The sequence below is a fragment of the Schistocerca americana genome, chromosome 2, assembly GCF_021461395.2.
Source record: "Schistocerca americana isolate TAMUIC-IGC-003095 chromosome 2, iqSchAmer2.1, whole genome shotgun sequence".
NCBI classification, from domain to species: domain Eukaryota; kingdom Metazoa; phylum Arthropoda; class Insecta; order Orthoptera; family Acrididae; genus Schistocerca; species Schistocerca americana.
The window spans coordinates 111,390,141-111,406,225 of NC_060120.1; the positions used below are offsets into that span (position 1 = coordinate 111,390,141).

At 39.0% G+C, this 16,085-nt stretch overlaps 1 protein-coding gene across 3 annotated transcripts in view; it reads left to right on the top strand.

Moving 5' to 3' along the window:
• LOC124594937 (regulator of chromosome condensation) overlaps positions 1-16,085 on the top strand; it is a 101,268-nt gene that overhangs the window by 37,052 nt on the left and 48,131 nt on the right. For all 3 annotated transcript variants that reach the window (XM_047133437.1, XM_047133438.1, XM_047133439.1), the window contains exons 3-4: positions 587-786; positions 6,636-6,815. In XM_047133437.1, the coding sequence (XP_046989393.1) occupies positions 587-786; positions 6,636-6,815 (380 nt within the window). The remainder of the gene's footprint in view (positions 1-586; positions 787-6,635; positions 6,816-16,085) is intronic.

The following is a 16,085-nucleotide window of genomic DNA, read 5'->3' on the forward strand; positions in this document are numbered from 1 at the left end:
TGTGAATGCCAAATCACTTACCAAATAACACAGCACACCAATAACTTCTGCACATAAAAAAGTTTGAATTAAGAATTAATTTCAGATTTGTACAGTATCCTACTACAATGACTTTCTTCAATCAAAGTGTTTTGCAGACTGATGGTTAGTATCTTAGGTAGTTAATATTTATACTTGATGCTAAAAAAATAAATTAAATTGCACTGATATGTAACAACATTGTTTAAAGACTGAGCAGAAAATAAGCTAGTTAAACAGTATTAAATGACTGATGACCTTCGATGTTAAGTCCCATAGTGCTCAGAGCCAAACAGTATTAAATAGAAATTTATAGTAATATTTTTAGCAATTTATATATTGAACAGTGACATGGATTAATTTATGTTTAAATACATTTGTTATATAGTATTATAAGATTTTGTGATGACATTCAATTATGAAAGCTACATGTTATATGGGACATATACAATGACTCAATTTAGTAGACAGTCCTAATTTGAAACCTAACCATTAGAGCTGATGTAACTGTCCATCTTCATACAAACGAAATAATAACTTTTCTTAAAAGATAAATCATGTGTTGCAGTACTCCTTCCAAGTCCAGAATCCCTTGATGATAAGGAGACTGGCCTTGTATTCACATTTGGCCAGGGTGATGTTGGCCAACTGGGCCTTGGGGAGGATGTCCTTGAACGAACTAATCCAGCTATTGTAAAAAATCTTGAAAATGTAGTGGATATTTGTGCAGGTGGTATGCACACAGTTTGTCTCACGAAGACTGGAGAGGTAAGACACACATGACCTTGCACTGTAAGATAATCATTTGTTTATTGACAAATGTGGATTACTGTTTTTACAAAAATAAGAAGAAACCAGTGTGTGAATTACGACAGTTATTTTTAGTACAGCAAATAATACCACTCATGTTATTATATTAAAAATGCATCTTTATTAAATCGTTTTTTCTTTCCTTGTGTTAGTGGTTTCATAGAAGTCAACTCTCTTACATTTTCTTCCCCCCGGTGAATGCCAAACTCTTTAGATAGTCTTAGTTTTTGTCACTAAAGAGCGATCTTCCTTCTGTGTGATCAAGCCCAGGAGACTACACTATGTCATGAGTCTAGTCTAGTCTATTTCCTGCAGTCTTCCTCTATACGTCTAAGACTCCACATGCCTGTACATCTTTTATTCTGTCTTTTCATTTCCTCCTAAGACTTTCAATGGATATCCAACAATTAATTGGGAAAATTACAGTTTTGTTAGTGGTGGGCACAATAAGATAGCTTGTGAACCTTTACTAAATGTCTTCTCTGAAAACTACCTAGAACAAATATTTAAAACCCAACCCAGGATGGAAATATATTGGATCTAATGGCAACAAATAGACCTAACCTCTTTGAGGATGTCCGCATCGAACTGGTGTCAGTGACCACAACACGGTTTTGGCAACAATGATTACTAAAGTACAAAGGACAACTAAAAAACCAGAAAGATACACATGTTCAGTAAACTAGATAAAAAATCTGTAGTGTCGTCCTATCTCAGTGAGGAACATTAAACTTTCAGCTCTGGGCAGGAGCATGTGGAGGAACTAAGGCTCAGTTTAAAAGAATGGTTGATGAAGCACTGGATAGATACATACCCAGCAGAACAGTCCGTAATGGGAGGGAACCTCCATGGCATACAGTCACTGTAAGAAACTTTTAAAGAAATAGACTACTGCGTAATAGGAATATAACAAACACATTTGGCTGTCAAGAGGGCAATGCGTGATGCGTTCAGTGACTACCATAGCAGAATATTGTCGGATGATCTTCCAGAAAACCAAAGAAATTTGCTTCATACATAAATGCTGTTAGTGGTACGAAAGTTAGTGTCCAGTCCCTAGAAAATGAAATTGAGTGTAGCAAAGCAAAAGCTGAAATGCTTAACTCCATTTTCAAACGCTCCTTTGCAAAGGAAAACCCAAGAGAATTGCCCCAATTTAAACCTCGCAGCACTGAAAAGGTGAATGAAATAGGTATTAGTGTCGGTGGTGTAGAGAAACAGCTGAAATCATTAAACTGAACAAAGGTCCAGGGCCCGATGGAATCCCTATCAGATTCTATACTGATTTTGTGGCTGAATTAGCCCCTGTTGTATATGCCTCAACCAAAAAGCTGAGCCCAGTAGTTGGAATGAATTGCGGGTCACACCTGCCTACAAGAAGGGTAACAGAAGTGATCCACAGAAATACCATCTAATATCCCTGACAGAGATTTGTAGAATCTTAGAACATATTCAGAGCTCAAACATAATAAGGTATCTTGAAAGAATGACCATCTCAATGCCAACCAGCATGGATTTAGAAAAAAATCGATCATGTGAAACCCACTTTCATCACATGACATACTGAAAGCTTTGATCAGGGCAACCAGGTAGATGCAGTATTTCTTGATTTCTGAAAAGCATTTGACCCAGTACCGCACCTACGCTTATTGTCAAAAGGATGATCGTACAGGGTTCAAGTGAAATTTGTGATGGGATTGAGGACATTTTGGTAGGGAGAGCACAGCATGTGATCTTGGGTGGATAGTCATCGTCAGATGTAGAAGTAACTCTGTGTGTGCCCCAGGGAAGTGGTTGGTTCACTTGCTGTTCATATTGTATATTAATGATCTTGCAGACAATATTAATAGTGAAATCAGGCTTTTTTCCAGATGATGCAGTTATTACAATCAAGTACTTTCTGAAAGAAGCTGCATAAATATTCAGCCAGATCTTGATAAGATTTCAAAGTGGCGCAAAGGTTGGCAACTTGCTTTAAATGTTCATAAGAGTAAAATTGTGCACTTCACAAAATGAAAAAACATAGTATCCTATGACTATAATATCAATGAGTCACTGTTTTAATTGGCGAATGCATACAAATACCTGGCTGTAGCACTTTGTGTCCCCTCTGAACCCCTGTTCCCAGAAATCCACAGAACATAGGCTCAACACCAACCAATAGCTGTGGGTCCCAGGACTGCTGATCTTCCTCCCTTCCTACATCTGCAGTGGATAGCTCCTGACAAGAATCTCGAATCCCTTCCTCCTATTTGGAGATTTCAGTGTGCGTCACTCTGTCTAGGGAAGTATCGTTTCGTCTGATAGGGGCCTTCTGATTGATAAGCTTCTTTCTGATGTTGATCTGTCTCTCCTCAGTGATGATACTCTTACCCACTTCAGTCCCGTCCATGGCACCTTTCGGGGTACTGGTCTTGTGGTATCTTCCCCCAGTCTTATGACTTCACTCGAGTGGTTGGTGTGTTAAGATCTTTGTGACAGTGGCAACTTTCTAAGACACTGTCTCTTCCTTATCACTGCCCAATGGAACAGTTTCCGCATTTTCGAATAGCCAGCTGGCAGCTGTTTGCCTCTGCTGTCATCTTCACCACTCTGTCAGATAATGTTGACAGGGTTCTAAGCAGCATGTGCCACTGAGCTGCTATATAATTAAATGCAGTAAGAAGGGGTGCATGCTGGTTCGTCCCAGATGTGGACCAAACATGGTGGCCTTGTGGGCCACTTAAGGTCAGTAAGTTTCCCATGTCCTTTCCCCCAGGGTTGGCTTTGTACTGATGTCGTTTCTTGTTGTTTGACATTGTTGGTGTACCCTTCTTATATGGCTAGCTTTTGAACACACAATCCACAAGTTGAAGAAACCTACCTATCAGTCACCCCCCCCCCCCTCCTTCCCTCACAGGCAAATTATATAACTAACGATTCAGTGACAAGGAACTGCGTGAGGGTTTTGTCTTGTCACGCGATGTGGCCAATGCAGTGATTCGATTCATACTCAGATGATCCAACGTTTTAATGTTACTCAGAGGCTCCCTCTTCTGAGAGTGTTAAATGTGTTTGGTTGTAAAAGGTCTTCTCTTAGCAATAGTGAGACAGTACCATCATCCATGTTCTTAAACCAGGCAAAAACCATTGCCTGGAAACATCTACCGTCCGGTTATCCTCACCAATGTGCTTTACAAACTGCTTGAAATGGTGTTGGGCTCTCGAATCTTGGTGCCTTTTGTTCCCCAATCATTTTGGTTTCCAGGAGGGACAATCAACAATCAACCAAATGGTTAGACCGGAATCGGCAATCCATAAACTACCTTTGGTGCAGGGTTGAGGTGGTTGGGACTACACCCGACCTTACATCATTTGCCAGCTGTCTTTGTCATCCTCCTTTTACTCTGTTTTAATTGCTTTTAGAAGCAGTTTACTCTTTTCTGCCACGCCCTCGTCTCTGCTTTAGAGTTGTGGTTCTGTTGAATAGTGGGTGCTGTTCCTCTCTTTAAACACGTGCTGACCCGCAGGGCGTGTGGTTGTGATATGGCCCCACTCACATGCAGTCTTGATTATTTCTCTCACCTAATTTTATTATTAAGGGCCAGCAGATGCCTGTTACATTTATAGCTTTCCCACTTTAATCATCACAAAAAACCTATGAGTGAGTAATGAGGTCCTGCTGGAACAAGGGGCCAAGTGGAAGTCCTGTTGACATTACAGAACGACTTTATTTAATTCTAATACATGATGTGTCACGGCTCAGCGAGGCACGCACTTCTCTCTGTTGCCCCTGGCCTATGCTGATGTTTGGGCAGTAGCTTCCACCCTGGATGCTGAGCTGGTGCCCTGTGATGCTGACAACAAACCCGTGGTAGACCAGTTTCCTGTAGTGGCCATATCCATTGTCAGTGGCACGCTACTTCCCTCAGTGGTGTGGAGCCATGGCGGTCCCTTGCTCCCCACATTTCACTGTGGTGGCACGTGGACATGGTTTTGTGCGAGGTATGACTTGCTGCCTTATGGCAGGGGTGGTGGTCTCTGTGATGAGAAGTCATGCTGGAAATTCAAACTTATTTATACGTCTCTGGCATTCATTTGTTTCACTAAAATTCGGGACCTAGTCATGTTACCCATAGCAAGAGACTTTCCCTGTGTGGTGACATTGACCCTTGCTATGTGGTTACTGCTGCATGATGCTGTTTACTGTTGTGCTCAGCTGTCCTCACTTTACTGTCCAATGTCTGTTATTGTGACCCACATGTAGCCACACTGATGGCTACCAGCTCTTGGCTGGTACTGCAGTGCTCTATGGTGGCTTTCTCACAACGTCATACTATTTTCGCATGAGACTTATTACTTCACTCACAAACTGGGTGGTGACACTGACACTTTACATAGAAGACATTCTTTACCCGTTGTCCTTAATTGGGTTGTCAGAGGTTTCGATACTGTGGTTTTTCTCTTACCACAGATAAGCACTGGGAGATGCCTCATCTGCTCTGTCATCAATATTATCTTCAATGCCTCTCTTTTACCACTCATATTTACTTCCATTATTTTATCACATTTCTAGCACTTTCATTACTCCAGAGGAGCTTGAAATTTTAATCCCTATCACCTCTCCCTCCTTCCTCGCCCCCCCCCCCCTCTCTCTCTCTCTCTCTCTCTCTCTCTCTCTCTCTCTCACACACACACACACACACACACACACACACACACACAACATCCCCTCCACCTTAACTCCTCCCCTGCCTGTCCCCTCCTGCCACACCCATGCTCTGCCCCTCCCTCTCTTCCCCAAACATTTTAAAATGTCTCGATATTAATGATAAAACCTATGTTCTGGACATCTTTCTTGTTTGTCTCAGTGCAGTGGCTCTGGAGATTTAAGGTGTTTGCTGTATTTTCTCCTGTGCCCAGGCCTCAAATATCTTACTTTAGTTTCTGTAATTCCATTTGTTTCAACTGTATTGTTAATTAATGGTGGATCGGAGGGGAAAGGGGGGGTTTGTTAGAGAGGGGTGGGAATGGTGCAGTGGTCAGTACAAGCTTTTAAAATTGTGGAGTTATTTCCCAGGGCGAGGGATAAGTAACTGAGAAGAAGTGGATAAGTAACTGAGAAGTAATAGGAAGCTGCAACAAGAAGCCATTTCTAATATTTTTGACTTTACCTCGTAATTATTGCTGCAGTAATAGTAGAGTTTGTTTTCTTGTCCCTTGTAAGTAATTTTCTGCTCTTAAGTGAATTATCTGTCTTTAGTATTTTATCTGCATATCTTTATCCGCTTAAAGATTGACAACTCTTGAATTTTGTGACCTGTTAGCAATAACATGACTCATTTTATTACCATCTCATGGTACAGTTATATATTTTAGCCCCAGTCACTTCTCAGAAAGCTCAAATATTAGTCCAAATTATCTAACATTACTTTATTTCCACTCAAGTGATTATCAACTAATATTGTGTTGATGAGTAGTTATGTCTAAAGTAAGGACCAGAAAGAACTTACTGCACTCACTCATTTTTCCCAGCCTAGAATCCACGAAGAGGAAGAAATTTCACTTTGTTTTGTTATTCTTGTCTTGGTATAGTTGCTGACAGAAAATCCAAAGTGTGTACAGCTGATTATTGTTGATCTAAAAAACAATATTTCAGTAAGAGATCCTTTCACAATCATAAGGTAGTGGTGATAGGATCAGTTACCGAAATGTCATGTCTTTTGATTACCAACAGCTAGCTGTACGCCTGTGAATTTTTTGTTATTTTTAATTTTCTTTTCCTTTAACTCTTTGTGGATTAAACTAATTTACTCTTCTTTTTTTAGGTTATCACATTTGGTTGTAATGATGAAGGTGCATTAGGCAGGGACACGAGCAATGGTAACTCAGAAACAGAACCAGGAAAAGTGGAGATTGACGGTACTGTTGTTCAGATAACAGCAGGAGATTCTCACACAGCTGCTCTGACAGAGAAGGGGCAAGTTTTTGCCTGGGGATCATTTAGAGTATGTGTAAAGATTATGTTTAACTAATGTCTTTCAGGTTAAACCATTTAATCCCAAATATGTTATAATTGTAACACAAAATCTCCCTGAAAAATTGTAGTAATATCTTTCTTTTGACCTTCGCTTCAGATGAGTGTACAGTTTTCAGTATCTCCTTGTAGTCAACAGAAAAGGAAGCTCAGCGCTCATTATTGTGTGTTGTAGTGATACATCCCACTCCTTGAATGAGAGGTACCATGTCCTTAAATAAATATGTCAGAGAAGAGAGTGGGCGGTGCGTAAGAAAGAGCTCCATGAAATCTAAGACCATGAAATGTCAAAGATAATAAATGTATTGTAATTATTATTTATCAAGTTAAATATCAGATCTTTTACGTACATAGTACAGAGGCAGTATAAGAGTTGGTAACTGTCCTCATTTATCATGTACTGAGTTGTAATTTTGATGATAATATAAGAAGGTGAATTGAATCTCTCTTCTTATGTGGTGGAGTGAATGAAATGAGACGTTAATTTTCAGCAGCTTTATCTGCAGCCTGGAATGAGGCATACAGATTCAGGGCACAGACTATCTAGACCCTACTCAATAATAATTAATGGTGACCAAATATTCAGTAAGGCCAGTATTACACTATCAAATTTCTTTGTCAAAGATTTGATCAAAGATGTGATCAAATATTCCATCAAATATATTTGACAAAGATCTTTGATGTAGCGCTAGAAGGGGTATTACACTGTCATCATATTTTTCGTCAAAGTTAAAGATGGCTGACAACAACAACTTGTTATTAACTGCAGCAGTTAACAACAACTTGTTATTAACTGCAGCAGTTGCATGTTGCATGTACCACAATTGCACTGTCTGCACATGCGGAAGAGAAGCAGGGGAAAAAAAGGAAACATACCTGGGTGAAGCCGTGGGTTTTACGACGACACGATAAAAGCATTCAACAAAACCTGTTACGTGAGCTTATAGTGGAGGACGTCAAGTCGTACATCAATTACTTCAATTACTTAAGGATGGATGAGCATACATTTCTGTATGTGCTCAGTGAAGTCTATTCTCATATCACAAAGCATAATATTCACTTAAGAACTGCTACATCCACAGAAGACAGGCTCACTGTAACATTCCGATTCCTTGCTACAGGAGAGGGTTGGGTTGGGTTAGGTTATGTTAGGTTAGGTTAGTTGTCAGGTCGGGTCAGGTCTCCAATCTTCTTAAACTATTTTTGTATTCAGGGTGCCTCATGTTGCAAAGTGCCTCATCAGCTTCATAGGCCTACATCTCTATTAATTTTGTAGTTGTCGGCACACACCAATTGTATTTACCGGCAATGTTTATAAAAACACTACAGACGACGGAACGCTGCAGCAATGCTAGCGCTCCATGTGGTAACATATCACATTGCAGTGAACAGAAGACAAGCGACTTCTTCGATCAAACCTACAGCAACGCCCTATTACACCATCAGATATCGTTGACAAAGATTTTTGACAAAGATATTTGATAATGTAATACCGGCCTAAGCAACGTTCATTGTACATAAAAGGAATGTTCAGGTGGCATTTTATTTAAGTGTTTGGTGTGTGAAGTGAAGTATAGCAAATCTCTGTGCAGACCAAGCCAACCTGAAACACTTCAGTGTGTGTGTTTGATAGTTGATACATATGGAAATAATTATGGAATCATCATACAAAATGCTGAAACCCACACAATTTTGACTGTTATTGAAGACTTATTCCATTGTGGATGTGGGTTTTGGTTTTGCAAAGCGCAGTGTTCTCATTAGTTGCAGATGACTATTTTGCTCATGATCTATAACTTAAGACTATTAATTTGCCCAGCTTGATATTTCACCATGACCACCAATGTTGAAGATATTGGGCTTTGTTACCAAATTCTTGCAGTGTTTGCTGGATGTCAAAAGTATAGCAACATATCACATTGTGAGATATTGCAGTGGTTAGTACAGTGGAATCGCATTCAGGAGGACTGCAGTTCAAATCCGCCTGTGGCCATCCAGGTTTAGGTTTTCTGCAATTTCCTCTAATCGCTCCAGGCAAATTTTAGGATGGTTCCTTTGAAGGGGCACAGCCGATTTCTTTCTCTATCTTTAACAAAACAGCACTTGTGCTCCGCCTTTTAACGACTTCATTGTTGGTGGGGTGTTAAACCTTAATCTTCCTACCTTTACGTAAACATATCCAATTAAAATAATAAATATGACACTTTCCAGATTAAAATGATGCATATTCCTACTCTCAAATACAATGATTCTTTGTATCAACAACTCTTTATAAGGAATGCCACAGTGATCCCTCAACATCCACGTAAATGTCAAAACTGGCAGCTCGAGGTACAACAGAAAGTTAAGTACAGTAAAACTCAGAATTAATAAATACACTTTTAAGGAAATTTGCTTTTAGCAAATTACTGTCGGTCCCAGTGAAACCTCCATAAGAAAAATGTTGTTTTTCCCCATTTTTAACGAACCCCACTTTAAGAAAAAGTACACTTTTAAGGAATAAACAGAAACATTTTGCAAATGGAAATCTAGTTATCACATAATTCCTATCATGGTAAAGTGAGTTTCTGGTTTCTTTTCGTTTCACACAGCTCTTTTTTTGTTGTGATGCAGTACATATCAATCAATTCAGTTGGTTGACATGTAAGTAGATCATAGTCAGGAACTTGACTTCCCCTGTAGAGATAAAAGCAGATGTGTTCAAAGAAATGGAAATCTATTTCCATATGACTTAAATAATGTGATCTGACATCACAATCACGGGGTCCATGAAGTGTGAAAAGTTTAGTTGTTTGTGTACTGAAGTATTGAAGTTATCAATTTTACTGTTATGGCATTATGGCCTGCAAACATAGATAGCTTACAGTTCAATAAAAGCTGATCATCATTCGTAATGTTGATGACATCATAACATAAACCCTTCCAGTGTAGTGAAGAAATAAGATTTAGCGGTGTTTACAGATGTGGCATATTCAAAAATAAGGAAGCATTCTTAACACTATGCTGTCTGGCGACACCACAGTGGTGTCGTGCGCAAAGTAGCGGTCAACGGCCGGCGACACCACAGTAGTGTTGTGTGTGTAGTATCACTCAGTGGCTGGCAACAACACAGTGGTGTCATGAGCATAGTATCGCGCAGTGGCCGGTGACAGCACTTTACTATCTTTTGCATTCTGTTGTTGTTTTGTTTAGGTAGCAATAAGTTACACACATCAACAAGTACGTGCCCTTTCATCATGGCAGTCGAAAGAGAGACAATACGATTATTTACGATGAATACGTGGACGTCTTCTCTGACGTTTCGGACAACTTGGCCGAGTGGGAAGAAGACAGTGAATATAAAAAAAATGAAAGTGAAACAGAATCGTCGGAAGATAGTGAAATACGTCCAAGAAGAATTCAGCGAATGCTATGGTTGCCAACTGATTTGGATGAATCAGGAGAAGACAGTAGTGCTCAGTGGTCAGACTTCTATTTACCGAGGACCAATAATAAATTTGAAGGATCTCCCGGTCCATACATATTTCCCAAAGATACACAGAGCGTCGAGGATATCATAGAATTGTATATTGGGAACAATCTATTTGTAAAGACAAAGATGATGTAATTTACCAAACGAAAGCGCTGGCATGTTGATAGACACACAAACAAACACAGAAATACACACAAAATTCAAGCTTTAGCAACCAACGGTTGCTTCATCAGGAAAGAGGGAAAGACGAAAGGATGTAGGTTTTAAGTGAGAAGGTAAGGAGTCATTCCAATCCCGGGGAGCGGAAAGACTTATCTTAAGGGGAAAAAAGGACAGGTATAGACTTGCGTGCGCGCTCGCGCGCACACACACACACACACACACGTATACAGACACAAGCAGACATTTGTAAAGGTCTCTCTTTGCCTTTACAAATGTCTGCTTGTGTCTGTATACGTGCGGATGTATATGTGTGTGTTGTAAGTCTTTCCGCTCCCGGGATTGGAATGACTCCTTACCCTCCCCCTTAAAACTCACATCCTTTTGTCTTTCCCTCTCCTTTCCTCATTCCTAATGAAGCAACCGTTGGTTGCGAAAGATTGAATTTTGTGTGTATGTCTGTGTTTGTTTGTGTGTCTATCAACATGCCAGCGCTTTCGTTTGGTAAGTTACATCATCTTTGTTTTTAGATATATTTTTCTCATGTGGAATGTTTCCCTCTATTATATTCTGAACAATCTATTTGAATATATTAGCAACAAAACCAACAAGTACTACAGTCAGAATTGCAATAGAAGGAAACTGGATAAAAAATGCCAAATTTGACGACGTTACAGGACCCAAACTTAGAAAATGGTTTGGGCTTGCTATCCTTATGGGGAAAAAAAAGGGCAAGGATCGATGATTATTGGTCAACGAATCCGTTGATAGACACGCTGATATTTCACAAAACGATGTCCTGCAACCGATTCAGACAAATGTTGTCATTTTTACATTTTTCCAAAAAGTGTAAAGAAACCTTTAATCCAAGTCAAAGCATCTCAATCGATGAAGGAATGATACTGTGGTGTGGACGGTTAAATTTTAAAGTATACAGTCCGTCGAAAATTACGAAATATGACATATACGTTCGGATGCTGTGTGATTAGAGTACGGGATACATTACCTCACTCAAGGTATATAGCGGCGCAGGGCAGCCTTTAGCAAAAACAGTGATGGAATTATTGACACCTTCTTTCGGAAAGTGGCATCACCTCTACATGGATAATTGTTTTGACAGTGTAGAACTTGCAGAGAAGTTACCTGAAGAGCAAATTCGAGTTTGTGGAATGATACAGCAAAATATAAGATTTCTGGAAAAATTAAAGCACGCAAAACTCAATGTGTTTGAAGCTTGTCATCAGTGGAAAGGTGAAGTACTCGCACAGGTATGGACAGCTTCGAAAACTAAAACGATACAAATGATCTCTACAATACGTAATGCCACTTTGACTGACACTCAAAGAAAATGTAGAAAAACCAGTTACACTATAAAAAAAACTGAAAGTGTATTAGACTACAACAAATACATGAAAGGAGTGGATCAGGCAGACCAATATTTGAGTTATTACCCTATATACAGAAAAACTATAAAATGGTCAGAAAGGGTTTGCATGTACCTCATTAATTGCGCATTATTTAATGCGTTCCGTACATGGCAATATTTCAATACAGACCACAAGAGTCTCTGATTTCATGATTTTTTTTAATTGAAAGTGTCTGATTCGTGGATAAAAGCCCATGTACCTGCTTCTGAGCAAAACTTGGGAGTTGCCACTACATTGCGTATGTCTCATCATGATCCGGTTGACAGTCTTTCCGGTCATATAAAGCAACACCAGCTATTGCTTATTTCCAAACCAAATAAACAAAAATGAAGGAACTGCCATGTATGTTCCAAAAACAAAAAAAGGAGAACAACAAACTTAATGTGCAAGTCTTGTGGAGTTGTTTCACCTTGGAGACAGTTTTGCTGCATATTGTAATGGTTCATGTTGAATGTTGCTTAACTTAAGTTACTTCTGCCTGGTCCATTGATGAATGAATGCGAAATTTTCATGTTTAACAAGATTTATTTACATTAATTGACATCCGAACTGCACACTTGTCACGTAAACAAAACATGGACAGACTGATCTCTTTGACTTCCAAAAGTAACTTCAAACAGACCCTCCAGCAGCCTCCCTCACAGCCTGGCCCCTTATATAGAATATTAAGAATTGCTCACAAAATATTTAATTATTAATTTTGCATAATTTCAATGTTACAATTAAAATTTACAAAACGTAAAGAAACTGATGTTACAGCCGAATAAGGTATAAAATACAATGTTTGAATAACAATCTTTTCTAGTAATATCTTTAGTTTTCCATAAGAAAATCATTCTGAACTTTAATTACAATAATATCTCTCATATTATTTTAGTTACCGAATTAATTAATTTGGATTTGGTCCCTAACATGTAATGGTAGTACAGAGCTCGTGCTTTATTCGATTAAATACATAGAACATACAAATAAGCCCTCAGTTTCTGCAATTGGAAAACTGTGAGAGGTAAACAATTGGAGCATTAATTACAAATGTAATTACAAAGAATATCAGTTACAGAACTGGACATAAGTATAGATAACAAATGAAAATACATCACTTGCTAATAACTTTCCAAGCTGTTTCTTAAGATAACGAGGTTCTTTGTGTTAACTCGTTACTTGTCTGTAATTATGGTAATTAGAGGTGCCAGCCACCTATGCCAACTTTTCCACAGCATTTTAATATTTTCTGCCAAATATTTATCCCTTCAATTTCTTTATTATACATTCAATCCAGCATTTGTACCTTATATATACAAGGCCTTAGAAATCACTGAATTGTCCGATAACTATCCGGATGCATATAAAAAGAAGGTGGTATCAGACATTTCAATGAAGTTTGGGGAAGGCTGTATTGTTATACTTATACACCCTCCCCCCATCCCCTCCAGCCACTCTTACAAGTATTACTTGTATGAATAACTGCTAAATACATAAATACAACTTTGAAAAAAATCAAAAAAGTTTTCTTTTCTTAGCTGTCAATCCAGTCATTGGTTCACATTGCACATCTTAAGGAATTGGCAGCTCACAATCATCAGTCTGCAACCCCTCTTTTTCTGGCAGTCTCTACACTGCAATAGCACAGTCCACTATCAGTTTCACAGTCTTTTGATTTTCACTTCCAGGTCAGGTAAGGTTCTTGAATACAGTTCTCTAGGTAGGAACAGGGATGATCTCATTATTCAAGGTAGTCGTGCAGGTTAAATTAAGGTCACATCAGGTATAATATGTCAAACTCATTCACATAATACCCTATACTATTAGCATATTTACAAACAAAATCACACAAAATTAAGCATCTCTAAATTGTAAAGATTTAGCTATATACAGATTAAAGTCAAAGAACAAAGATAAATTATGTATGTATCCATTCATTTTGATTAATACGAGGGCGGTTCAGAAAGTAACCTCCGATTGGTCACAGTGCGGGTTGTGGGGGGAGTAGCGACGCCATCTGTGCGTTCACGCACTCAACAGGTCAGTCGGCATCAAGCCGTGGTCGAGTGAACGTCGTGCCTGCGCTAGTTTAGTTTTTGTGGCAGTTTGAAATGTGTGCTGCAATAGAAAACCCCGCCAAATGTGAAGTGCGTGCTGTCATAAGGTTTTATACAGCCAAAGGATATTCTGCAGCAGCTATTCATCGTGAGCTTTGTGCCGTGTACGGACCAAGAGTTATGAGTGAAGGAGTTGTCCGTGAATGGGTACGTTTATTTAAAAGTGGACGAGAAAACGTTCATGATGAAGAGAGGAGTGGTAGACCATCATTGGTGACTGACGAACTCGTTCAGACAGTTGATGCAAAAGTTCGTGAAAATCGACGTTTCTCAATGTCGGAGTTGTCTACTGGTTTTCCACAGATTTATAAGACACTCTTGTACGAGATAGTGACAGCAAGATTGGGTTACCGTAAGTTCTGTGCACGATGGGTGCCCAAAATTCTTACCGACCACCACAAAACTCAAAGAATGGCCTCTGCATTAGACTTTCTGTCACATTATGAGGACGAAGGAGAACCATTGTTAAACAGAATCGTGACTGGTGACGAAACCTGGATTAAGTACGTGAACCCTGAGACAAAAGAACAATCAAAGATGTGGCCACATTCAAATTCGCCTACCAAACCAAGAAAAGCCTCGCTAGATTTTTCTGCCAGAAAACTGATGGCAACGGTGTTTTGGGATGCCAAAGGGATGTTGTTGGTTGAATTCATGGAACGTGGTACGACCATTAATAAAGACGTGTACTGTGAAACAATAAAAAAGTTACGACGGGCTATACAGAACAAACACCGTGGTATGCTGACTTCCGGTATCGTTTTTTTGCACGATAACGCCCGTCCTCACTCTGCTCGCAGAACAACGGCCCTTCTTGAGTCCTTCAAGTGGGACGTTATCAACCATCCACCTTACAGCCCAGACCTGGCGCCAAGTGATTATCACCTCTTCATGCATTTGAAGAAATGGCTCGGTTCACAGCGGTTTGATGATGACGAAGAGCTCAAAGATGCGGTCACAGGCTGGCTCCAGGCACAAGCGGGTGATTTTTATGCAGAAGGAATTTCAAAGCTTGTGAAGAGATACGATAAGTGCCTCAATCGCTATGGAGACTATGTAGAAAAATAGTGCAAAGATGTAGTTGTAAGATGTATATATTAAAATATTTTTTTTAACTTGGTGTATTTTTTAAATCAACCGGAGGTTACTTTCTGAACGGCCCTCGTATTTCAGTATATTCCACTCTACAGTATATTTGACCCCCCCAGATCTCATTTAACTCTTTATCATATCAAACTCACAGACTGTTCATCACACCATCTTGTAATAACAATTTTTTCACAAAATGTCATTTGTCACAGTGGAACATGTCCATTTGTATATCTCATTAGCAAATTCATAAAATTGTGACGATGTCTGCAATTCTCAAAGAAGCACCCACAAATCAAATACATGCTCTACAGAGTATAACTACAATAATTTGTCAGTCACCACTGTAGGAAAGTCAAATTTAGTATATAGTTTAAATTTTCAAATTGTTCCTCAAATAATGTCACTTAATAGTCATATTACTTACAGAAAACTTATATTACAGAGAATGGAGAGTATTTTCAGTTAGAGATAACTTCATTACAGGTTTATAGATGAGTGAAAGATGTAGCATCCGAAAATGAAAAGAAGAAAATAGAATGCTACATTGCTCTGAGACCTAGTGCTCACCACACACTTGACACAAAGATGTGTCCTCCTGAGGGGATTTACATCATTTTATTTTTTCTTGGCATTTGACACTTGCTTATAGGGTTTCAGTTCAGTTATGTTACGTAAACCAAATAACCTTCCAGATTTTGGATACACTAAATTGTGTGCATTTGGGTGTGGCATAGACTGAATTTTGAATGGACCAATATAGATGTCAAAAAAATTTCTTTAATCCATTGCTTATAGCCTTGGATTTTTCATGTTTTCACCAGGACCGCATCATCGATTTTAAAATTTGTATGTTTCAATTTCTTATCATTTTTGTTTTTCCTCAATTTCCCCTGTTGTTCCATTACTTTCTTGGCTATTTCTCCTCTTTCCTGTGGACTCGTAGTCTTACATGCTGGGAATTTCATATGGGCAGACCCAGTAGACGATTGTTG